This window comes from Notamacropus eugenii, chromosome 1, assembly GCF_028372415.1.
Source record: "Notamacropus eugenii isolate mMacEug1 chromosome 1, mMacEug1.pri_v2, whole genome shotgun sequence".
Lineage (NCBI taxonomy): Eukaryota > Metazoa > Chordata > Mammalia > Diprotodontia > Macropodidae > Notamacropus > Notamacropus eugenii.
This window is the reverse complement of record NC_092872.1, coordinates 251,674,207-251,701,640: the sequence shown is the minus strand read 5'-3', so window position 1 is coordinate 251,701,640 and position 27,434 is coordinate 251,674,207. Positions and strand designations below refer to the sequence as shown.

The window sequence follows — 27,434 nt, the reverse complement described above, 5'->3', positions numbered from 1 at the left end:
AGGCTATATCCATAGCATTGTATCTACCAATCCAGCTAACCTATTAAAAATGGACATATCAGTCTGGCATGAACTCTAGTTGATAAAGCCATACTGTTTCTTTCTTACTTCTACTTCCTTTTCTTAATTTTCATAAACCATCCTCCATTTTTTTTAAATTTAAGAATTGAAATCAAACTTGCCGATGTTTAGTTCTCCTCTTTTCATTGAAAATTGTAATATTGTCCCATTTCAAGTGATTCCATTTTTTCTTCATTTTTTTCTTTTAAAAACAGAATAATCTCCCTTTTCAAGCATCATGGATTATCATTTAAAGGTCTTTTAAAAGGCACTGACAATGGATCAGTTATTATGTCTGGACATTCTTTAAATAATCTAGGATTGAATTTTCCAAGGTTGCTGATTTGGACTTGTCAATGGCCTCCAGGTCTAATATGTCTATCTCTTCACTTACTTTGAATTTCAATTGTATGTTAAAAATCTTTATTCTATTCCTATTCTCCTATCCCCATTCAAAGATTATTTTCCTTAGAAAAGAAAAAAAAATGGAAGTATGAAGTGACTACTTTCTCACTGTCATGGCTTATCATCATTCCATCTACCCCAAGAAGAAGTTCTATCCCTTATTTAATCTTTTCCTCTTATATCTAACATGCCTAAAAGGCCACCACCACCCTGTTTTGCCATTCTTAATATTCATTATGGGTCTTAAATCATTCTGAACTGAAGCCCTGAAGGAATAATTCTTTTTTTTCCCCATTTTTCTATTTTTAGTACCAAATTCTCTCCTTTTCTCCAGCTGCTCCCATAGCAATTGAGAATACAATGTGAAGAGATAAAACACTATCTAGATTTGTTACTTTTCAGTAGTCTCAGTCAGGTCTGACTCTGTGAGTTCCCTTTGGTACTTGTGATCCCATATGGGCACAGATATGAGAGTGGTTTGCCATTTCTTTCTCCAGCTCGTTTTACAGATGAAGAAACTGAAGCAAATAGGGTTAATTGACTTGCGTAGGGTCACAAAATTAGTAAGTGTCTGAGGCCAGATTTGAACTTAAGAAGGTGAGTCTTCCTGACTCCAGGCATGGCGCTCTATCTACTGCTCCACAAAGCTATTAACTATGTTGCAAAAAAAAAAAAAAAGAAGAAGAAGAAGAAGAAGAAGAAAAAGGAAGAAAGAAAAATATGCTTCTAACTGCACTCAGAGTTCATCAATACTTTCTCTGCATGCAGATAGCATTTTTTCATCATCAGAACTTGGAACTGTCATTAATCCTTGTATTGATTAGAGTAATATCTAAGTCTTTTCACAGTTGACTTTTATTAAAATATTGCTGTTGTTCAATTGTGTCCAAATTTTGTAACCCCATGCACCATAACTGCCCATTTAGTTTTCTTGGCAAAGATATTAAAGTGGTTTGTCATTTCTTTATCCAGTGAATATAGTGGACCCTTTGTGTGAGATAATCAGATGTTATGTGCCTTGCCCAGGGTCAAACAGCTAGATGTCTGAGACTTGATTTTAATTCATATCTTCTTGACTTTAGTCTCAGTGCTCTATCTACTGAGCAACCAGATCCCTCCATAATGTTTTCCTGATTCTACTCATTACACTTTGGATCAGTATATATATTTTTTCTTTGTTTTTCTAAAACTTTTTAATCATTTTATTTGGCACATAATAGTATTTCATCACAATCATATACCATAACTTATTCAGTCAGTCTCCTGTTGGTAGGCATTCCCTCAATTTCTAAGTCTTTGCCATGACAAAAAGAGCTATTACAAATATTTTTGTGCAAATATGTTCTTTTCCATTTTCTTTGTCCTCTTTGGTATACAGACCTAGTAGTAGTATTGTTGAGTCAAAGAACAGGCACAGTTTTATAGTTTTGGGGGCATAGATTCAAGTTGTTCTCCAGAATTGTTCAACCAGTTCAGGACTCTACCAACATTGTATTGGTCTACCCATTCTTCCACATCCAAGTCAGTATTTTCTAACATATTACTCAACCTGATAGGTGTGAGGCAGTATCTTAAAGTGATCTTAATTTCCTTTATTCTAATTATTAATGATTTTGAGAAATTTTTTTTCATGCAAATATGGATAGTTTTGTTAATTCTTCTGAAAATTGCCTATCATGTCATTTGGTCATTTATGGAATTTAAGAAATATTATTTTTTTTTTATAATTTTGGCTCAGTTCCCCATATATTTGAGAATGAGAACTTTGTCTGAAAAAAACCTGCCATATTTTTTCTCTCAATTTCCTGCTCTCCCAATTTTGGTTGCATTGGTTTTGTTTGTGCAAAAGTTAGGGTTTTTTTTTTTTTGTTTGTTTCATATAATCAAAATTACCCGTTTTTTTTACTATGATCCTTTCTATCTCTTATGTGGTCATAAACTTTTCCCTTCTATATAGATCCAACAGGATAGTTTTCAATGCTTCTTAATTTGCTTATTATATCACCCTTTATTTCTAAATGTTTTTGTCTTTTATATGGTATGTGGTATGGGATATTAGTGTATCCAAACTTTCTGCCAGACTGATTTCTAGTTTCTCAAGCAGTTTTTGTTGAATAGTGAATTCATGCCTCAACAGCTTGGCTCTTTGAATTTATAAAACACTAGGCTACTGAGGTCATTTACTTCTGTATGTTGTGGACTTAATGTATTCCATTGATCAACCACTCTGTTACTTATCCAGTATGAGAATGTTTTGATGATTGCTGCTTTGTATTTTAGTTTGAAATGTGGTACTGCTAGGCTTCCTTCCTTAACTTTTTAAAAAATGATCCCTCTTTTTGTTCTTCCTGATGAATTTTATTTTTTCTATTTCTTTAATATAATTCTTTGATACTTGGATTGTTATGGCACTGAATAAAGTAATTTAGATAGTATTGTCATTTTTATTGTGCTGAATTGCCTTACCCATGAGTAAATAATATTTCTCTAATTCTTTAAATTATCATTTATTTGTGTGAAAGTAGTTTTATAATTATAATTTATAAATCATACAATTCCTGTGTATATCTTGGTGGGTAAATTTCCAAGCATTTTATACTGTTTGCAGCTATTTTATATGGAATTTCTCTTTCTATCTTTTCCTGTTTGATTTTGTAGGTAATGTATAGAATTTTTCTTGATTATATGGATTTGTTTTATAGGCTATAACTTTACTAAAGTTGTTCATTGTTTCAGCAAGTGCTTTTTTTAGGTGATTCTCTCAGGTTTTTAAAATATTCAATCATACCACCTGCAAAGGATGATAGTTTTTGTTCCATCGTTGCCTATTAGTATTCCCTCAATTCTTTTTTCTTATATTATTTCCATAGCTAACATTTTTCAGTACCATATGGAGTAATAGTGGTGATTATGGACATCCTTGCTTCACTCCTCATCTTATTGGGAAGGCATCTAGTTTGTCTCCATTACAGACAATGCTTGATCTTGTTTTTAGATATATATTACTTGTCATTTTAAGAAAGATTCCATTTATTCCTATGCTTTCTAGTGTTTTAAATATGAATGGATATTATATTTTGTCTCTGCATGTATTGATATAATCATATTATTTTTGTTTTGTTACTGATTTGGTCAATTATGCTTATGCTTTTCCTAATATTGAACCAGCTCTGATTACTGTTCTTGAAAGGTCATGGTCCTGTTTTTATGTTCATCTGCTATCATCAATATTTGCTTCCACCTTCTTATATGTCTCAACAGTCCAAGTTGATTAATAAGGTTATTGGATAACCATATATATATATATATATATATATATATATATATATATATATATATATATATACATATATATATATATATATATTGGCCTCTCCTTTTTCTTTCTTATTTAAAGCATTCTGCTTGTGTGTGTTGTTTTTATTCTTAATGGCTTTCCATATGACCTATACTGACCTCTCCTTTTGAATTTTAGAGCTTTATATGTATATGTATGATTATTATTATATTATACATTATTGATGTAATATATACCATTATTATGTAATGTTTTTAAGAGGCACTATTAGCTGAAGTAATAAAAATCTCATGAAATAATTGGCATTTTAAATTAAGCTTTGAAAAGAATTAGAATTCTTATGGATTAGAGAGGAATACATTCTAAAACTGGGAGATAATCTGGACAAAGGCAAAAAAAATAATAAATAAAATATTGTGTTTGAGAACAGTAAGAAAGTCAGTTTGTTTGGATCCTAGATTATGAAGAGAAGCAACATACAATAAGCCTAGAAAGGTAGTCTGGGCCTCAGTTTTGAAGGGATTTAAATGATAAATAGAGAAATTTGTATTTAGTTCTAGAGGCAATTAGACATCACCAAAGTTTATTTAATAGAAGAGAGATATGGTTAGAATCCTTCTGGAATGCTTCAGAGAAGTCACTTTGACAGTAGTGAGGAAAGTGGATTAAAGTGAGGAGATATTTAAAACATATTATAAAGTCATTGCAACAGTCCAGGATAGAGATGATTGCAGCACCAATGTTATATTCACAGTGCCTATGTTGGCTATGAATGTACTGGCACAGTTCTGAATTGCAAAATACAACAGACTCTCTACATGGAACACAGAGCCAAAACATTTATTCAGACACTCGAAAGCCATCTATACAGAAAAACAATGCAGAGAGCAACACCAGCACCTAGCCTTCCCCCTGCTAGACTTCCCACAAACCAGCTCCCTTAAAGACATTACAAACCAGTTCTCTCACTCACATTAGTCAGCTGCCTGCTTACCTGCATCTTTCCCAGCTTTGACTAGTCTGACCAACTTCCTCTTAGCTCTGTTCTAACTCCTTCTCTTCCTGTTCTACTGTTCAGCAAGCTTCTACCACCTCATGTAACTTAGGCTTATTAATACCTATTAACCAGGTCACATAGGCCTATTAATGGTTGGAAAAGATCTTCCCATTCCATTAAAAATACATTAATTCCCTTAAAATACATGAACAATACAGCGCTAACTGCCTGAAATAAGGTGGTGGCTACTTAATTGGAGTTAAAGGACATGATGAAAGGTTCATAGTGGTAGAATCAATACACCTTGACAATTAACTGAATTTTAGTGAGGAAGAGTAAGGGATGAAAGATAACTCATGAGTTGCAAAGGTGGGAGAAAGGAAAGATAGTGGATTTGGAGGAAAGATACTGTACTCTACCCTGAACATATTGAGTTTAAGACTCTTCCAGGACATCTGATGGCAAATGTCCAATAGTCAGTGGATGTTTCAAGACTGGAACCCGGAGAGAACCTAGTACTACATTCATAAACACAGGAGTCAGCAATGCAGAAATAATAATTGAACTCAAGAGAATTGATGAGATCCCCAAGAGAGAGTGTATAGAGATAAGTGGAGAGGACAGATTCTTGAGATTCTACTGACAGTTGAGGACATGATATGAATGTACCAAAGGGCTCTAAGGAGCTGTAATGAAGGTAGGAGGATAACTAAGGGAGAATACTGATGAAAACTCAAGAGGATAGAAAATTCAGTAGAAGAAGATGGTCAATTATGGTAAAAGCTGCACAGAAATGAAGGATAAATAAAAAGAAGGTGCATTTGGATTTGGCAAATGAGCTAAATGGTGAGTGTGAAATCTGAGAAAAGATGGCAGGAGGTTGAGAATCTGTCCCAGATAGCAGTTCTTCTATCTCTTGCTATCCCTGTTGAAGGAATATATTAAGAAAAGTTGAAAATTTATTAGTTATTCTGCTTTTAGTAGAGAGAAATTTTATCTCCATGTAAACTTACTATCTGTTTATTAATTCCCTATCTATTTTCTTCTCTTCGGTTACTATATCTCACTGATAGTCTCCCTTACTTTTTTTTTTATTTTTTTTTTTAAATTTATTTATTTATTTTACTTTTAACATTCATTTTCACAGAATTTTTGGGCTCCAAATTTTCTCCCCCCTTGTACCCTCCCCCACCCCAAAACACCGAGCATTCCAATTGCCCCCATCACCACTCTGCTCTCTCCTCCATCATTCCTCTCTGCCCTTGTCTCCATCCTCTCTTCTGTCCTGTTGTGCCAAATAACTTTCTATACCCCTTTACCTGTATTTCTTATTTCCTAGCGGCAAGAACAGTATTTGACAGTTATTCCTAAAACTTTGCGTTCCAACTTCTTTTCCTCCCTCCCTCCCCTCCCCCTCCCTTTGGAAGGTAAGCAATTCAATATAGGCCAAATCTGTGTAGTTTTGCAAATGACTTCCATAATAGTCGTGTTGTATAAGACTAACTATATTTCCCTCCATCCTATCCTGCTTCCAATTACTTCTATTCTCTCTTTTGATCTTGTCCCTCCCTATGAGTGTCGACCTCAAATTGTACCCTCCTCCTCATGCCTTTCCCTTCCATCATCCCCCCCACCCTGTTTATCCCCTTGTCCCCCACCTTCCTGTATTGTAAGATAGGTTTTCATACCAAAATGAGTGTGCATTTTATTCCTTCCTTTAGTGGAATGTGATGAGAGTAAACTTCATGTTTTTCTCTCACCTCCCCTCTTTTTCCCCAAACTAAAAAAATCTTTTGCTTGCCTCTTTTATGAGAGATAATTTGCCCCATTCCATTTCTCCCTTTCTCCTCCCATATATTTCTCTCTCACTGCTTGATTTCATTTTTTTTTAAGATATGATCCATTCAATTCAATTCACTCTGCGCACTCTGTCTCTATGAGTGTGTGCGTGTGCATGTATGTGTGTGTAATCCCACCAAGTACCCAGATACTGAATAGTTTCAAGAGTTACTAATATTGTCTTTCCATGTAGGGATGTAAACAATTCAACTTTTATAGGTCCCTTATGACTTCTCTTTGCTGTTTACCTTTTCATGCTTCTCTTCATTCTTGTGTTTGAAAGTCAGATTTTCTTTTTAGCTCTGGTCTTTTCATCATGAATGCTTGAAAGTCCTCTATTTCATTGAAAGACCAATTTTTCCCCTGAAGTATTATACTCAGTTTTGCTGGGTAGGTGATTCTTGGTTTTAGTCCTAGTTCCTTTGACTTCTGGAATATCCTATTCCATGCCCTTTGATCCCTTAATGTAGAAGCTGCTAGATCTTGTGTTATCCTGATTGTATTTCCACAGTACTTGAATTGTTTCTTTCTAGCTGCTTGCAATATTTTCTCCTTGACCTGGGAATTCTGGAATTTGGCCACAATATTCCTAGGAGTTTCTCTTTTTGGATCTTTTTCAGGTGGTGATTGGTGGATTCTTTCAATATTTATTTTGCCCTCTGGTTCTAGAATCTCAGGGCAGTTTTCCTTGATAATTTCATGAAAGATGATGTCTAGGCTCTTTTTTTGATCCTGGCTTTCAGGTAGGCCCATAATTTTTAAATTGTCTCTCCTGGATCTATTTTCCAGGTCAGTTGTTTTTCCAATGAGATATTTCACATTATCTTCCATTTTTTCATTCTTTTGGTTTTGTTTTGTGATTTCTTGGTTTCTCATAAAGTCATTGGCCTCCATCTGTTCCATTCTAATTTTGAAAGAACTATTTTCTTCAGTGAGCTTTTGAATCTCCTTTTCCATTTGGCTAATTCTGCTTTTGAAAGCATTCTTCTCCTCATTGGCTTCTTGAACCTCCTTTGCCAATTGAGTTAGCCTATTTTTCAGGGTGTTATTTTCTTCAGCATTTTTTAGGGTCTCCTTTAGCAGGGAGCTGATCTGTTGTTCATACTTTGCTTGCAAGTCTTTTATTGCTCTTCCCAGTTTTTCCTCCACTTCCCTAGCATAATTTTGAAAATTTTTTGAGCTCTTTATGGCCTTTTCCCAGAACTGATCCCATTGAATGGGCTGGGATGTAGAAGCACTGACTTCCGTGTCTTCCCCTGATGGTGAGCACCGCTCTTCCTCATCAGAAGGGAGGAGAGGAGAAACCTGCTCACCAAGAAAGTAACCCTCTATAGTCTTATTTCTTTTCCCTTTTCTGGGCATTTTCCCAGCCAGTGACTTGAACTCTGAATATTCTTCTCACACCCACCTCGCCTCTGGATCCTCCCAGCCAGCACTTGGGGTCTGAGGCTCAAATGCTGCTTCCCAGCCTCAGGGCTTTGGGCGGGGGCAGGGCTGCTATTCAGTGTGAGATTATGTTCAGGTGCTCAGGTCGGGGCAGGGCCGCCTCACGGGCTCAGTTCCCTCAGGGGGTTTATGCGGAGACCTTCATCAATGGATCCGGGCTCCTGCCTACTTGGGGAGCCCAGGTCTGCTTCCATCTCCACTGTTGCCTCCCAAGGGGGCTTGAGTATGGGGGCACCCCACTCCCCTCTCAACCCACCAAAGAGACCTTCTCACCGACCCCCGTCACCTGTGGGTGGAGGGACCCGCGCGACCACTGGAGATCCCGTCCCTGAAGTCTGCTCGGATCTTCTCCTCTTGGTGCCAGGGCCGGGGCAGGGCTGGGCTGGGCTCCACGTCCGCAGCGCGACGGACCTTTTGCGAAAGGTTTGCAGGTCCCTCTGGAACAGAAATCTTATCCACTCTGCTGTTATGTGGCTTCTCCTGTTCCCGAATTTATTGGCAGCTCTTTACTACATATTTCATGGGCTGCGGGTTCAGAGCTAGCGTATTTGTGTGTTTCTACTCTGCCATCTTGGCTCCGCCCCTAGTCTCCCTTACTTGATCCCAGTCCAAACACTTTCCAATATACATCATCACATGGGTTTCCAAATTTCCTCACAAAATATATGAATGTAATTTATAACTTATTACATTAATCCTTGTCTTTTTAAAAATAAGGTATAGCTTTGAAAGCTTCATTCCAATCACAAAGTACCATTTCATGAAGTCTCTCCAATTGCTATAAACTTAACTTTGTTTTCTTTAATTAGAATCTCCCTGTTGATTTTCTGTACCATGTTTATTTGGATCTAGAATCTCCACTGTTTTTTTGTTACTTTCCTTCTGTGTGTGTGTGTGTGTGTGGTGCAATGAATAGAGCACTGGGTCTGGATTCAGAAAGACCTATATTTAAATTCAGTCTCAGGTTTCACTAGCTATGTAATCTCTGTTTGCCTGTTTCCTCACTATAAAATGGGGATAACAATAGCACTTATCTCCCTAGGTTATTGTAATGATCAGATAAGGTAATTATAAAGGACATAGCACAGGGCCTACATGTAGATGTTATAGATGTTATTATCATTGCTACTACTATATTATATAATAGCTTCTACTACTACTACTACTGCTACTACTTACTACCATCACCACCACCACTACTACTACCACTACCATCACTACCACTACTATTACTCATTTTAATTTCTACTCACATGGCAGATATATGTGGACATTTTCTCTTTCTCCCTCGCTTTTTGATTTAAATTGCTCATGGTGAGATTCCAAAGATGGCAACACAATATAAATCCCCTGACCTTTGTTAATACTAATAGTAGCAGTAAATAACTATTAATTTCTATAGAACTCTATTATTGGTAAAATGCTTTAAGTATCTTAAATTGTTTGATAAAACAGATTTGTGATATAGGTACTACAGGAATTAATATGTTCCTTAGAAGATGAAGAACTAAGACTCAGAAAAGATGTGTCTTGTCTATGGTAACATAGTTCTTTAATGTCAAACTAGTGATTGGAACACAAATACCTAACTCTTAGCCCAGCACACATAATATACCTCTTCTGTTAGGTATATGTTATCCCTGGCCTAGAAACCATCATTCCTCTTTTTTTAATTCCATAACACCAAAATGCAAATTCCATTCAATTCAATTAATAGGACTATCAACTTGTAACTAGGAAGAATATTAGAGGTAATCGAATCTAAGCCCCTCTTTTTACATGTGGATAAGCTGAAGTCCAGAGGAGTTTAAGGACATACCCAGACTCACCCAGCTAGTAAATGAATGAGGTGGGATTTAAACCCAAATCTTCTTGACTCAAATGTAAGCATTCTATACATTATACCACATTGCCTCTAACTTAATTAGATATATGATGATTTGTAACTTACTCTAGGCAAAACACTCTGCTAGATGTTGGGGATATAAATAATTCCTGTTTTCCATAAGTTTATATTCTACTAGAAACATAAGATGTGAAGAAATAAGTTCAAATAAAATAATTTGAGGCAAGAGAGAGTTTTAATGAATAGTGCTGTCATGGTTCTCAGACACCAGTGTTTTAGCCAGCTACTCACTAGTTAAAAATACCTTTATCCTCCAAAGATCCTCATTGTTAATTGATAATGGATAGATGATACATTGATGGTGGTAAAGAGATAGAGATGAGCTAGATAGAGATAAACAGATTTTTAGCACTTTATATGGCAATCTTCTGATAAGTTCTACAACTACAAATGTGAAACAATATTCACAACTTCAACTAGAGAAGACAAAACATAAAGTGGAATAAGAAAGGTTGCTGGTGAGGAGGGAGAGTCCACAAAACGAAGAAGTAATCAAAGACTGAGTCGAGTTTGCTTTGGGTACCTCATGAAATCTAGGTTCTGGCCTAAGACTCACCAACTCAAAGAGAAGGCCACAAAACAGCAACATCTCCAGAGGAAGAAGGCTGTTAAGACAAAAGGTGGAAAGTCTAGAGATTGAAGAGAGGAGCCAGGAATGAACACATAGCAGTTAAAAGACTTCCTCTAGCCACGAACTCTCCAGGCTCTCATCTAGGACTTTGTTAAGCTCAGCAATGCTTTCTTGGTTCCTTCTTGTAGTCTCACATGCCTATATGTGAACCAGCAGGACAGGCTTGTGTTCAATAGGTTTGCCATTTTGCATAGACTGTCAAATTTGACCTTCAGAATAATTTGGTTAAACAGTATGAAATGGGACCTTGAACGATAACAGCGATATCAGGATAGAAGGAAGCTTGGAGATTACCCACTCCATTCTTTTATTTCCAAATAAGAATAAATAAGTCACCAGAGAGCCACTAAGTCACCCAATGAGTGAAAGAATTTGTACTCCTATCCTGCAACTCAAAATTTAACATTCTTTCCAGGGCATCCCATTAAGTGTTGTGATCTTGACATTTCTCAGGAGAAATTAATTATCCAGTGGATCCTATTTCCTGATGAACAAGCATATATTGACAATATATTTCAAAACTACTAACCCATGCCTAGGATGCCTGTGTATTTGCATTAGATGGCCCTATCTACATATTCTGCGAGACTCCGTTTACCAGAAACCCAAGAATATATCCCTTAAATAATTAGAAACAAGCAAAGAAAATATGGCAAGTAATACTTTAAAAAATCTAATATAATACATAAAATATTATACATACCATGATACAAGAGCAAGAAGCACCTCAAAACAACATCTAGTCCTGTGTAGTTCCATTATCATCTCAGAGACCCATCTATACCTGACCAAGAATCACTGCAGAGGATTGCCAATAATTTGCCACCCAGTATTGAATTGAATACTACTAATGAGGGAGAAACCTGCTATTTCTAGAGAACAGACATTTCATTTTTTAGATTTTAATTCAATTTTATTTTATTTTCTCAAGTAGGAAACATTTATTTTCTTACTCTTAAAAATAACAGACACAAAAACCCCAGCAGCCAATATGCATACTCAAGCAAAACTAATTCCCATAAAGGTCGTGTCCAAAACTGTGAGTCTCATTCTGCATATTTTATCCCTCTTTTCTCTGTTGGGAATATTTAATTGTTTTGCTTTTGTCTTTGTATCCCATGGCATTGAGAATTGTACCTGGAACATAATAAACATGTTATAAATGCCTATTGTTTGCTTGCTTTCTTGATTGATTATATTAATTAACTAAAAATCTGCCTTCCATCTTCTGGCCATTACATGATCTCTGTTGTCAAGTAAAGCTGTCCATGACAAGAAGATGTTTAACCTTATGCCTCTTTATTCACATAAATTATTTCATATTGTGCCAAGTAAAGTAGTTTTCATTCTTCCCTGGTGACCTACATCCAACTGTGGCTGGCATCTCAAAACATGCCAGCATTGGTGCCCAGATGTAATGGTGGGAGCTCAGTCAGTTAATACTAACCTGAAACAGTGTGGAAGGAAAAACTCAAAATATCTGTTTATTGGAAGTACAAGATGTTAAAGATATTCATTTCTAGGTAAACTCTTCCATCAAGTAACTTTACATTTTCTAGTCTTCTCTGTGGGCTTCCCAGAAATCAAACTCAGAGACTACCTGCCCCTTCTTTTCTCCACTATTTCTTCTCTCCTTTAAGTTCTATCCTTGAAAATGGAAAGGAAATAGCAAAGCATTTATACTCACTTATTACAAGTGAGTATAGAAAAAAATGGCAGTTGATCCAACATGCTATTTTTGTGGCGCCTGGTAATTCTGATTCTGATTCCTTTCAGAAGCTCAACCCCAGGAACTGGTTACTAAATGCTTATTTAGCCCTGGTAATGGGTCACAAGGACCTACCATCAAAGAACTTAGACCTCCGTTCAGGTTCAGGTCATAGAACAATAGGTTTGAATTAGAAAGGACATCATAAGCTATCTAATTCAACTCCTTATAAATGAGAAAATTGAAACTCATATAGGGTAATAACATATTTAAAGTTACTTAGGCCATTCTCCAGACTTAGGCGTATTTGTCAAACTCAAAAGATTTCTCTTAAAACCTTAGAAAGATGCAACAAAAAAAAAAATGCCAAAGTAGTCTCCATCTCTGTCAAGAATCAAATACCTACTCAAAGTTTTAAAAACGAATGTTAAAAATTGCTTTTATCTGCAACTGGGAAATAAGAATACAGGCAATGGGGTATAGAAATCTATCTTGCCCTACAAGAAAATAGAGGGAAAGGGGATAAGAGAAGGGAGGGGTGTGATAGAAGAGAGGGCAGATTGAGGGAAGGGGTAACCAGCATGCATGATGTCTTGGGTTGGGTAGATTGGAGAGATGGGGAGAAAATTTGGAACTCAAAATCTTGTGGAAGTGAATGTTGAAAACTAAAAATAAATTAATTTTAAAAAGAATCAAATTCCTATTTGAAATCTAAGGAATCATATAATCAAAGACATAAGTCAGAGCTCAGAGGCCACCTGGCCCATGAAATTTAGGATTCAAACCGTAATTCTTTGATTTGTAAATCCTATGATTTTCCCCTTGCATGATAAATACCATGCTCCCAATGTTGGTAGATCTGTAGTTTGAGAATATATTTTCAGCCAAATCATACCAACTCCATGTTCTGAATTCATATCAAGGGACTGTGTTAAAAGGAAAGGGTAAAGATGGATAGAGGAGTAACTCACACTATCTACTTAACAAGGTTGTGAGGAAAATGATTTGAGTAGTCTAAAGTCATGTATAAATGTGAATTGCTTTTGGTCTCATTTTGTATTTGATGCAGTTCAGATAGAAATAATCTGGAGACAAGCTATTATTCTACTGTTTCTTTATTTTTGTCCAGTCATTATAATTATTATTATTATACAGTATATATTAATAAATAGATAGCTAGACTCACAGACAGATAAATCTATCCCACTCCAGACACATACTATGTAATTTTGCAAAAGCCACTTAATGTAATCTCACACTGCTGTAGGAAATTCTCTTAGACAAAGTATGGAACCCTTTTTTTGTGTGTGTTTATCATGGATCCCTTTGTCAGTGTGGTGAATCTTATGATCCACATCTTAAATAATGGCTTATTGTCTTCATTAAAATTAAAAAAAATAAGTTACAGTTTAGAGAAAATAAATATGTATTTTTGCCTTTCATGTTCACAGACCCCTCCTCCTTCCCTTCCCCAGCTTATTGATTGGCAGGGTCAAAACCTTTTGAATGAAGGCTATAAGTGAAGGCTCCTTCAGCTTGTAAATATCAGAGAATTTGCAGACTTATACTGATAGAAGGAATTTCCTCCTCAAGGGGTTCCCTAGATCAAGAAATTATAGGTACAGTCCTTATGCTGATCCCTCTGATTAGTTCTTATTATTACTACTATCGTTATTTTAGTATGGGTTAGTTAATCCGAATACCTTATGTCTAATTCTCACCTTGGAAAGCACAAAGAGCCTGACCTCAGGAGCATAAGAAAAGGGGAATGGCAGGCACAACTGGGGCTATGGGGACGGTACAATTTGGGCAGCTCCTGATGGATTTGAAGAGGCCTTTTTCTGGATGTTAGATTGACTTGGGGAAGTAGATTCATGAAAAATAATGTTTGAAAAGGGAAAATAAGGTGAAGAGGGGGAAAGGACTTGAAAACCAGCTTTACCTGTTGATAATCCTTTTTTCTAAGATTGGATATGATTTAAAGTTTTTCATAATTTCATAGGTGACAGATTTGGAGCTGAGTTGTTCGTTCAGTCATTTTTCAGTCATACCAAAATCTTCATGATCCCATATGGGGTTTTCTTGGCAAAGATACTGAGTGGTTCTCCACTTCCTTCTCCAGCTCATTTTATAGAAGAGGAAACTGAGACAAACAGGGTTAAGACACTCACTAAGGCCAGATTTGAATTGACTCCAGGTCTGGCGTTCTATCCACTGTATCACCTAGCTGTCCTCAGAGCTGAGAGCAGTCTTCTAGTCTAACTAAGCCTCACCTTTTACAAATGAGAAAACTGAGTAGCAGAATGATTAAATAAGATACCCAGTCTCACAGGAAGAATGAAATATGGCCAGGATTCAAAGCCCCAATTTTCTCAGATGTAAGATGACAGCAAAAAGAGTCAATAATAATGACAATGGAGTACATTCATATGATGCTTTGGGGCTTAAAAAGTACTGTCTTTATAATAACTCCATGAAGCATATTGCTTTAAAGAGTTAATGTTAATTTCCAGAAGACATGATAAAGGGAAAGAGTTAGAGGAGACGTTAACTCCCCTTCCCTTTTTTCCTTCCTTTCCCATGGACTTTGTTCCCAAATAATTTACTCATTAGGGTATTCCCTACATCAGTGAAATCATAGGTTTAGTCTCTAGCTGAGAACTGGTAAAGTCAGTGCCCTACCTTTAGTATCTAACCCAAAGTGGGAAGAACTAAAGTGGAGGCAATGTTAGGCTATTTATGAAGGGGAGGACCTTGGATGTCTTGAATATGCTTCTTCTCTAGGCAGAATCCAGTTGGGTTTCTCAGCTCACAGCACACAGACAGCTTACTCCTCCTCTCACTTGGATAGCCAGTCCTACATGATTACATGTCTGTTTTGTCTTTTCCAGGCAAAGAAAGGAAATTATGCCTTTCTGTGGGATGTTGCAGTGGTGGAATATGCAGCCTTGACAGATGATGATTGCTCAGTGACCGTCATTGGCAACAGCATCAGCAGTAAGGGCTATGGCATAGCACTTCAGCATGGCAGCCCCTACAGGGACCTCTTTTCCCAGAGGTAACTTGGATGTTGATAGGGGAGGAGGATTGGCCAATATGCCATGATAGGGATGATTGGTGGGCTAGTAATTTGGGCTTTCTTTGCAGTTGATGATTCCTGATACTAAATAGCATGAGGAGGGAACCACTACTTTTGTATCCATTTTGTCTTTGATGAAACTAGGATGTGGCAGGCATTGATACAAACGAGAACTTTTACATGGTGCCCCTGCTTTGAGGCAATGGTCAGTATTAAAGCTGTGTATCTGTTTTATGGGTTGCCTTATCTAAATCACAGTTTAACTTTCCCTTCTCGTTGCTCCAGGATTATTGGTGAAGGTAAATGGATCCAAGGATATGAGACAAAAACCAGATCATTGGCACTCAAGTTTTTAGTTATTCTCTTTTTTCTTGGACTTAGTAGATTTATAAGTAAACTGATTCTTGTGTTGAAATGGGGGTAGTGATATCACTGCCTAAATCTAAATTGATTCCTTCATCCCCCAGTATTAGGAGTCATTATTTTTTCTACTACTTTCTAGTGACTTCCAAGTGCACAATGAAAGGGCCACATTTTGTTCCCTGCCCAGTGAAGGGCATCTTGGCATCTAAGGATTAAATGCAAATTAGCCTGCTTAAAACATGAAGAGACATTATCATGGAAGCCACAAAAGTGAATTCTAGGTATTATTATATTTGTGGTTTTCTCTTAGGTTTATTTGAAGAAATGAAAAGTAAAAGCAGAAGTAGAGTTGCTGAGGAGCCTCTGATGAGCACTGGAGACTGAGATACCTCCAAGGAGGAAACAGGCTAGACACAGGTCTCATTGACTTGGAGAGCAGGCAGGCTGTCCCTAGGAGAAGAAATAATGAATTACTCAACAACATACATTCTATTAACTGATATATGAAGAAGGTTTTTTATTCTTTTTCTTTTAATGATCTATATTTGGTTCATCTCCAAGAGAGAAGGCAAGTCCATATATAGGCATTTATACATCTACACCCCAGCCTGCTAAATGAGAAGGATATTCTACACCCTGGTGAAAAGAAAATTCATTCAACTTTTTTTTTGCTGTTTTTAACAAACTTACCATTTCACAAAGCATTGGGTTGGATGTCTCTGGAAGCATGAAGATTACTAAGGAATCACCTGTGTTCTAATGATCTAACAATCTAGTGGGAAAGTGATGCCAGTGAGGAGAAATGAATAGAATTCTGTTTATGTTTGAAAGGTTGATGAAGAATTTTGTGTATTGAAATGTAAAGAAGTAAAGTAAGAATCTCTCCTAGATTCATGATTTAGGGACATGAAGAGTATTTACACAATGATATGTTTACAGGTTTAAAGTTAGAAAAGGACACTAGATGATCTAGTATTCCCCCTCACCCCTTCACTTAATATGATACAATTAAGAACTAGAAAATTGAGTTGACTTCTGTGAGGTGAATGACATATGAAGTCTATAGTAAGAGTAAGACAGAAACCCTGGTCTTCTGACCACAAAATCAAGTACTTAAAATGATGCTCAATTGATGTGAAATGTATGGAATAAACAGGGGAGATGTCTAGGAAAATATGTGTATAATTATATTGAGTGCTGGTGAAAATGCTTCATTTATTTAATAAACATTTATTAATCAGTTATCATGTAATGGGAACCAAGGATGCAAAAGCAGTAATAAATACTGTCCTCAAAGCATTTACATGGTAATGAATATAGACTATATCTGGGGTTCCAGGACTCCATGGTAAAAGCAGTGGCCCATCCTGGATCAATCCATGGAATAATCAGCAAGCATTCATTAGATTATTAAGTGCCCTAGCATGTGTCCTGGAATGTAATGTTCTTGTTTTTGTTTGTTTCTTACAACTCCTCAACCCCCATAACATTGTTCTTTTTGATCACCCAGGGTTATATAACAATAATAGTGTTTAGATTATGTCCCAAGACAAGAAGAGACTCATTTTTTGTAGCTTAGATATTTTTTCCTTGAACAGGTTCTATGCAATCCGTCATAAATACATTTCTTGCTAAATTACATCAATACAATTAATACTGCTACTACTATTGATTACTGCTGCTGCTGCTGCTAAACTACTCTTACGTATATCTAAGATTTATAAAGTGCTTTAAGGAATCATCTAATTTGATCACCGCAGCAGCACTGTGAGATAGATGCTCTTATTATCTGCATTTTACATATGAGAAAACTGAAGCTGAAGAGGGTCTATGCTTTGGTCAAGGTAACATAAGCAGTAAGTTTCTGATTTAGAATTTGAACTCAGGGTTTCCCAGTTCCAAGCTCCGTGTTGTATCCAGTACTCTACCTAACTACCTCAATATATAGTTAGAACCATCCATTTTGGCATATTGGTTAAGCTGCACAACACAGGGCAAATAACATGAAATATAGATGAACTTTGCAATTCAAAACGTAAAAATAATTAAAGAAGAGGACAGATTTCATGGAATATCAGAGAAATTCATTGCTGTAGTGCCCTCTGGCTCCTGAAGGGGTTCCTACGTTAAATTATTGTTCCCTCTAAATTCTATCGACTTAGACCATTGCCCCAGTCACTATACACTAATTATAACACTGGCTATAACAGATGGTAGCCTCAGTCTTGCTCACATCTCTTGCCCCTGATGCTGAGTGATAATACAAAACACATTTATATTTCTAATTATGATTTTGATTGTTACGATAGGGCTCAGGGAACTCGAGAACAGCAGGGCGTTGTCTAATGGCCTCCCAGTTATTATTATTTTTAATTTCAATAAATTTTATAATTTATTGGTATTAGAATATAGATCTTAGAAAATTTATCCATACCACCGCCCTTATTCTCTGTTCCAACACATTTTGCAGAAGTTACCCCACCTTACCAAGATGGCCCCTCACATCTGCCTTCTATCTCTGTGCCATTCTCTCTGTAATGAATTCATGATTGAACACATAGTCTTCTATGAAGCATTGGATGTTTCTGAATTCAGGACAATGATGAAAGAAAACTGGAATAGTAATTGCCAACAACTACTCAGTCTTTGAAACAAATGTTTAATTAACGTCAAAGTGAGAGGAAGTAAATGCCAGTCATTTTCTATGTAAAAGTATAGCATAACCCATATTTATGAGGCTCATTTATACAGTTTGGCATTAAAGCTGGCCAGTTAATCACACAATTTGGGACTCAGGGGAAATATGGCTGCTAGCAGCAACCTGAAATCAACCACCAATGCGTGGGTTTAAATCATGTACTTTTATAGTTAGATCCAGACTTAGTCACAGAGATTTCTCTCATTTTGCAGTTTATATCCATGAGCACAGACATGATAACAAGGAGATGGGCTAGATGAGATTGTTTGGGGTTATATTAGGTGACCTCCAACAGGCCATTCCACTCAAGACTTGGGAAAAGGACATGTAATTTATGGGAAAAGAAGAATAGAAAAGAAACAGAGGCACAAAAGGATCTTGTCAAGCACTTTTCCTTCTGACTTCCCTCCACCAAACCACTTTTGGGCTCCCACCTACCTCATATTACTCCCCTTCCTGTAATATACAACACAGTTATATTTGATGGGCTGGGGTATAGCTGTGCCTAGTATAAGACATTCCAACTTCTTCTCACCAAAGTTTGCAGTATGTTTCTTCCTCATTTTTCCCTGTTAAAATCTCTTGATTCCTTCAAAGCAGAGCTCAGTTGCTATTTTCTTCTCATGGCTTTTCCTGAATTGGCCAGGTGTTAATATGTGCTCCTGGTTATTGCTTTTCTTTCCTTTGTGTAGATAAGCCTTTATACACCCATTTCCACAGTATATTCATCCCTCTAGAACATAAGCTCTTAAAGGGCAGAGCCTGTTGAATTGTGTGTCTATGTGCTCCTGGGGGTTATCACAGCTTATGATCTTAATCATTGTTTTTAATGGAATGGAATGGAGGGAGTTCCAAGCTGAATGGTAAAGATGGTAAAGATAAGAGTAAAGGTAAATAACACTCCCTCCAGTTTTCAATCACATCTAGGTTATTTCTGTGGATTCAGACTTCCAGAGAACTCACAGCTTAACTCCATCACCCTTGTAGAGAAAAGATGTCTAGAAGGAAGGACATCTATAACTCCCCTGTATGGCAACATTTACCTAGTTATGGACCCAATGGCCCTTTCATAAATGGTTAATTAGGGGTTTAAAGAGTTGGTTGCATATATAATCACTTTTCCTATGAAAAGGAAGCCTAGCTACCAGTAGGTTAAAAGTGAACTCATGCAAATCAAAATATCCTTTCTGGATTGACTCAGGGACAAATTCTTTTGAAAGAGATTTGATTCCCAATCCCAGAAACAGGAGTTCAACAGAACAAGCACTTTATTTTTTTATTTTTTCTTTGTATCTGCAGTGCATTGCACGTAATTGGTTCTTATTAAATTAAATATTTAATTGTTAAAGTTAATAGAAACCCAAAAATATTGAATAAAAATGTAAGGGCTTCTGAGTGCCAGGAACTCTACATGTTGGCATCTCATCAAGAGAGTTTGTGTAGCCATGAAAAAAAATATGGCATGAATGTGATTCTTATCAAAGACTATTGGCATGTCTCAGAGTCTGAGAATTTGGCTGCTATGCTGTTTGACAGTTGGCAAGATTTTCCGGCCTAGATAGTGAAGGTTGGGAAAGAGCATTGAACATCATGATAATATTGGAACTGCCCACTTTTATGGGTAATTGTAATGATTTTTTATTTTTGCAAACCACAGAGTGAAGGGGTGTGAATTATAATTAATTAATTTAAAAAGACCATAATGGTAATGGTCATAATGATGGAAGTAGTAATAAGGAAGGTGATTGTATTGCTTTTGGTGGTGCTGGTGGTAATGATGAAGGTGGTGGTAGTGATAATTGTGAAGTTGCTGCTGATGGTGGTGACTGTGGAGATGATGGTGGCAATGGTATTAATCCTACCACTGTTCATGGTGATCACTCTCCTCCAGCCATGCTAAAATTAGATAAGAAACATAGGGTTAATATAAAAAATAGGTATTTAATGTCATTTTCCAGTCTTAGTGATCATTCTTCATCTTATCTTTCAGAATCCTGGAGCTACAGGATACTGGTGACTTGGACGTTCTCAAACAAAAATGGTGGCCACGTATGGGTCGCTGTGACCTGAATAGCCACACAAGTGCTCAGACAGATGGCAAGTCCCTGAAACTACACAGTTTTGCTGGTGTGTTCTGCATCCTTGCTGTGGGCCTTCTCCTTGCGTGCCTGGTGGCAGCCCTGGAGCTATGGTGGAACAGCAACCGCTGCCATCAGGAAACACCGAAAGAGGTCCATAGCTTTTATCCTATTCCTTAAGGAAGCTCAAAGTCAAGAGTTGAGCTATGAGTTTTTTAGGATTTTTTTCTTATAAATGATATAAATCACTTTCATATAGCTTAGAGACATAACATAGATTTGTTGTTTTGTTGTTTTTTTTTTTACAGTGCTTTTCTTGTGTGTTTTTTGTAAAAGAACAAATTTAAGTGATTTTTTTATGATTGTAAAAAGTGCCAAGGCATTAAAGTCCTGTATTTATCTATAGAGCAGATGCAATGTGGGCAGCACGAGGGCGCCCTTACCCACTCTGCCTCACCAATGTGCTTCTACCCTGACCTGGAGAGACCAGCTCTAGGGGTAAGAGAGTAGCCCAGAATACATGCCCACCTGCCCCTTGGCCATTTATCCCAAGTGTCAGTATGGGAAAACTGTGCTAAGTTTCCTCTGAGAGTTATGAGCTGTCTCCCACATACTGCCCACCAAGGATGGTCAATACATAGACACAGACATATGACTCAGGTTCATCATGGTCAATGCCAAACTTGACCTTAGGTGAAATTCAAGAGTTGAATTAAAGTGACCTTTTCCCCAGGAGATGGCATACCAGGGACTGCTCATGTTATTGACCTACTGCCTCTCCCTCAAACCTGACCCCCAATAAACTGTTTTCTGAAAAAAAAAAAGCCCTTCTGAGTGTTTCCCCTAGAAAGCTCTCACTGAAGGAAGGCAATGGGTATTGAAATGTCTGGGGGTAGGGTTCCCATCACCAAGAAATTAAATTCATTCTTGAAACATTCTTGCATAAAAGCAGGGTCTATTTGCATCAATTAAATTGCTTAACAAGCTAACCTCTGGTAATTTTGGAAATATCGAGACACTTGCAAGATTCCTTCAGCTCAAACAGATGTTATTTCCAAACAAGTAGCGGCAACACAGCTGGAAAAGAATGGAAATAAGAATTCATCAATTCTGATCTCAGGGAGCCTTTTGAAGGTGGGGGTGGAAGGAGATTGTGGAAAACGAAGTATCTCAAGTCTGTGAATCTGGTGCCAACAGATGCAGAACCAAGATCTTTAGGTTGCTTTGTCATGTGCCTTTACTCAATGCTATACAATCTTTCATGGAGCTGTGATTTCCCCAGCGTATGTGCTCCCTCTGTGTTCTTCCTTCAATGATAAATCCAGGAGCTAAAGCACAGTATCTCTTGTAGGACTTGGTTGGCTTTTGAATGTTGCTGGACCCAAAAAATTTCATCAGTCTACAGTGCAAGCTGATGATCATGTATGATTTGGCTAAGCAATTCCTTAAGTGACAGAGACATATATAGTCCATTCTTGGTCCAATACTTGAATCTTTTCCCAGCTTGGTAGAATGTGCCAGAGCTTTTAATCCACTCTCATTACCCTTTGAAAAGCTAAGTTCACTTTTATGTCATGATGAGATATATTTCATTTAAAGTGATATTTGTTCATGCAAAAAAGCACCACAGTGACTGATCACCACTGACTTAAGTCTTGCTTTATCTATTTCTATATCACTATCTCTTATCTTGCTTCTCTCCTTTCTTTACTTGTCTCTTCTTGAGCTGCATCTTTGTGTCTCTTGATCTCTATCTTTGTTTCTGTCTCTCAATATCTCCGTGCCTCTATTTTTCTCTCTCTCTTTCTGTCTAGTGTTTATGACACTATCTCTGTCTCTGTCTTTCTCTGTCTCTCTTATTATTCCCTAAATGTACAGAACTCCTAGTGAAGAAATTTTTCTAACAATATATCCCAAATGCTCTTCAAATACAGTTTTCTGGGAGAATGAGAAGCTAAGTGACTTATTCATTGTCACACAGCCAGTATGTGTCAGGGCTGGGACTTGAATCTATGACATCTTGACTCTGAAGCCAACTATCTATCAACCATTTCATATTTCCTTTCTTGATATACCTACCAATGAATGTGAATTCCATTCTCATGTTGAAAAGGGTCATTTGGTTAGCTGGGAGAATGCCTTTTGTTTGTTTTTCTTTCTGCTCCTCTTACACTTCTCCACACTGAATAAATGTCAGACTGGAGATTTGCCAAGCATCCCTAGTGACCCTAACCCCACAGGAGCATGGAAGAGAAAAGTGGTGTTATTGGGTAAGGAAGTCAAAATTGAAAAGAAAGATTTAAAAGAACATTTATTATGCTAAAAAGGTTTGTTTTTCTCTTGATGAAATTCATTTAAAGTAAAACCTAGGGCAGAGGAAGCATTAGATACATGCCCATTACTACATTTTTCTTAGGTCTGATGTTTGTGTTAAACCCATTTATTTGATTTCTTCTACTTCCTAATCACTTGGATCAAGGTGTATGATGATTACTGAGTTAAATGACCATTTACTTTACCATCTAAAGCTGACTTGGGCAGGATGTAGAGAAAGGTGGATGAAAAACTCTTGGGCTAGAGGTTTCCCAAGAGGGGAGATGATCCTTTAACTTAGGTGGAAAATGGATTTCAAGGGTCTAATCAATGCCAATCACACCATCATTGACTTTTGCACATCGGGATAATCTTCCAGGAGTCCCTAATCTCAAGGGACTTTAGATCTTTGAAATACCACAGAAGACTAAGAAGATTTAGCTACAATGAAGGCAAGGCTGGGACTAATATCCACTGACCAAATAGGGGAGGCTGAGACAGACAGACAGACAGAAAGAGAGAGAGAGACAGACGGATAGACAGAAAAATGGACAGACAGAGAAAGAGACAGAGAGAGAGAGAGACAAAGACAGAAAGAGAGACAGAGAGAGACAGATAGAGATAGAGACAAAGACAGACAGAGAGACAGAGAGAGAAAGTAGTGATAGAGACAGACAATACAGAAAAACAGAAAGTAAGGGATAAGGGAGAGGGAAGTGGGGAGGGGGAAGAGACACAAAGTCAGAAAGACAGAGACAAAAAAAGGAACAGAGAGACAGAGAGAGACAGAGACAGAAGAAAATCAGAGACACAGATAGAGACAGAAAGAGATAAACCAAGACTGAGAATCATATGAACTGTTAAATAGTGACCAGTCCCTTTCCCATCTTCCCCAAATCCCAAGCACTTTAAACAAGTGACATCAAATTCTCATTCTATCCCTTACCCCTGAAAATCTCTATGGGATTCAGATACAACTGGGGTTGAGATTGACCTGGTGGGAAAATCTGAGCCAATAAGGTCTGCTTGTCTGACTCTTTTCACTGAAACAGATGTGGATGAGTGCCACTATTAGAACCTGCAAATTTCAACTAGTTTTAACAGCTTTCTTGTTCTTGACAGATGTACTGAGGTAGCCAGTGTCTACTCTTAACTGGACATGCTAAGTGTTAGTTGGCTCTACTTTCTCTTGGTTATAATGCAATCTTTCAAAAATAATGAAAGGCTCATTTAATCATGGACTAGACAACCATTTCTACTGTCCAAATTGTAACCTGTGGTTTAGAGAGTAATATTTGCAGTTAGATTGGAAAGGAACATTAATCACAGGCTCTTAAAATTTCAGAATTTGACCACAGTTCTTGTCACAAGTCGTTCTAAAGATCTTTGCTGCCATTTGTAATGATATTATAATGAGGCTTCTTCAATTCAGAAGAATCCACAGCAGCCTTTTTAGTGTTCAGTTCCATTGGGCATCTAGTCTCTTAATATGCATATGAATGCAAACATGATTTTTCCCCAAGGGATATTTATATACAATTATATAGTAACTATATTTAGGAGTTTGCAGCACTCTACATGGCAATGATATTGGATGTAGTAAAAAGATTTAGATTCATGAAGAGACCTGGTCCACTTCTCTTACAATAATATTTTGAAGAAATAAAGATGAGGAATGTACAAGTGGGAAAAAGTGTATGGAATGAAATACATGACATTGCTTCTCAGAAGCTTGGTTTTGGGAATCCATTTCTGTTCATTCTTTGGCTTTCCTTTTCATTTCATCTAAAAGTTAGCTTAGGTGAAATTGAAATTAAGAGGATTCCCACCATTCTTCTCCTCAACCCTCTGAAAACTGAACCTATTAATTCCGCATGGATGCCTCCTCCTTCCCTCCATAGTCCCCTGGCCTTTCCCTTTTTCTTCCCAGTCTCCCTTTTGCTCAATACTCAGATGTCTTCTCCATACCTAGGATCCACTGATCATTGATATATATCTGAAACTGTTTGAGAGGTCATCTTATCCATCTTGTATATTTTACAGATGAAAAAAAAAATGAGTCCCTATTGATATAATGTATTGTATCAGCTGCTATGTGGCAAAACCAGAATTTGAACCCAGTTTATTTGATTCCAAATCCAGTAATTTTTCCACTATGCCATGGGACCTACAATGACTTCCCTCACTGCATGCTCTACATTTTTCTTCCCAACACTATTCTACTGAGAGACTCTGGGAGACTTACGAACGCACTGTCATATATGTGTATGTGTTTAAATGCATGCACATATGTGTGTCTATGAGTATATGTATATATGGACATATGTATATATAGACATGCATATGCACATAAATTACTTATTTTTTTAAAAAAAAACATGATTTCATAAATAACCGTACTCCTTTCATCAATACAAGGTAGTGTTCACAACATAGGATGTGTTCTTTGTAAGTTCCTATGGCCAAAATATTGAATCCTTGAGTAACTAGCCTCTTAGTCCTGAGTTTTTCTAAATATAGTTAAGCTATTCAATCTATTGAAATATAATACAACATAATATAATGCAACATGCAGTTCAATTCAATTCAATCATTTATTTTGGCAGCTATGTGGTGCAGTTTGTAAAATACTCAACCTGGAGTCAGGATTACCTGAGTTCAAATCCAGCCTCAGACATTTCCTAACTACAGGACTCTGGACAAGTCACTGAATTTCTATTTACCTTAACTTCCTTATATGTAAAATGGGAGTAATAACAGGACCTGCTTCCTAGGACTGTTGTGAGGATCACATACATCTCATCACATTGTGAAATATTTACAAAGGCTTGTGCTGACATTAAAGAGGTGTATAAACCCATCATCATCATCATCATCATCATCATCATCATCATCATCATCATCATCATCATCATCATCATTTGTCTACAATGTACTAGGCATTTTTCTGGTTGCTGAGAATACATAGGGAAAAAAATTCCCAATTTTCAAAGAATTTGCATTCTATTGGTTTTGCTATGAAACATATAAAGGCCATTGTTGGTCTTGTCCTTGAAGTGCCTCCAGCTTGGGAGTACTGACTCAGGCTAGAATTCTTCTTGCAGAGCCTTCTAGAACACATATGTTCTTCCATGTCTCTATATGAGGCAGCCATAGGGAGTACACTAGGAAATGCACTGAACTTGGAGTAAATTACAAGACCTGAGTTGGGACACCAGGAGAGCTACTTCCTACCTGTATGACCTTAGGCAAGTGACTGTATTTCTCTGGGTTTCAATATCCTCATCAGCTAAATTAAAGGATGAAATAGATGACTTCTAAGGTCCCTTACAGGTAAGATTTATTATTCTATTAGGTACCAGAATAGGTTTTAGTAGAAGTGTATACACACACACACACACACACACATACATACACACATACATTTATATATACATATATATGCATACTTATAAGTGTAAGATTTATGTATGTGTAATATCTATTACTCATACACATATTTGTATATATATATTACACATACATACATTTGCATATGTACATATATATTTGTATAGATATATACACGATTATGTAAAATTGACATCACTCTGGAGAATTTGAATATGCATCGCCACATATAATATACAATTAAGTATAATGGTTTGATTATGTAACAACGCATTGACATCAATATAAATAATGCTTTGAATTATCTGGATTCTTTCTTTGAAGGAGCCAGGAACAATTCATTCATTAATATTTCCTGTCTGTTTTAGTAACAGTCTACATTTATATATCACTTTACAGTTTCAAAAGTGTTTTCCCTTCTCATTTGATTCTTTTAAAGTTCGCAATGCAACTATTAGCACCGTTTTATAAGCTCAGAGAGGTGTCATCTAGCAATTTTCAGTGGCAGAACCAGGATTGGATCTGAAGTCTTCTCATTCCTAATCATGTCATTTCCACCATTCACACCTGTTCAGTAATTTCAGTAGTGTCTATATAAAGTGAAAGGAAAGGAAAATAAGATGTGGTTTAAATACTTAGTGGAAACTGATGGAGGAGATTAACATTCCCTGGAAGATGGGTATTCTTATCTTCCCTTCAGATACTCTTTCATTTAAAGGATAAGTATTCAATTAATGTTTGATTTAATTCAATATGGCATTCATTAAATGCTTATCATTTCAAGGCATTGTGCTAAAGTGAGTATATAAGATTTTTTTTAAAGAGTCGTTGTCCTCAACAGGCTTATATTCTATTGCATAAGAGAGGTACAAAAAGCAAAACTTGTGGGGAGAGAGGACAGAAGAAGAGTTAGAATTTGAGTCAGGAAAGATCTACATTTAAATGCCATGAACAATTGGGAAATACCTAGAAATTCATTTGTCTTTTCTGAGCCTCTAATTTTGTCCCTTGTATTAGGGATTCTCTACACAATGGCTTCTCAGCTTCCCATTGGGGACTTCACTTTGGTCACGCAACTATTAACTCCTGTGACACAAGAATCAAACACAGATAAGCTAGGTACCACAACAAATAGATTTCCAATCTTGGAGTTAGGAAGACCTTAGTTCAAATCCACCCTTAGATTCTTACTATCTGTGTAACTCTGGGCAAGTCACTCAACC

The 27,434-nt window shown here is 36.8% G+C and overlaps 1 protein-coding gene across 4 annotated transcripts in view; it reads left to right on the top strand.

Moving 5' to 3' along the window:
- Positions 1 to 27,434, top strand: part of GRID1 (glutamate ionotropic receptor delta type subunit 1) — a 1,146,328-nt gene that overhangs the window by 1,108,919 nt on the left and 9,975 nt on the right. For 3 of the 4 annotated variants that reach the window (XM_072628547.1, XM_072628546.1, XM_072628545.1), the window contains 2 exons: positions 15,182 to 15,348; positions 20,421 to 20,661. In XM_072628547.1, the coding sequence (XP_072484648.1) occupies positions 15,182 to 15,348; positions 20,421 to 20,661 (408 nt within the window). Of the gene's footprint in view, positions 1 to 15,181; positions 15,349 to 20,420; positions 20,662 to 20,914; positions 21,457 to 27,434 lie in introns of those variants that run through there. The other variant, XM_072628548.1, reaches the window with a different exon arrangement.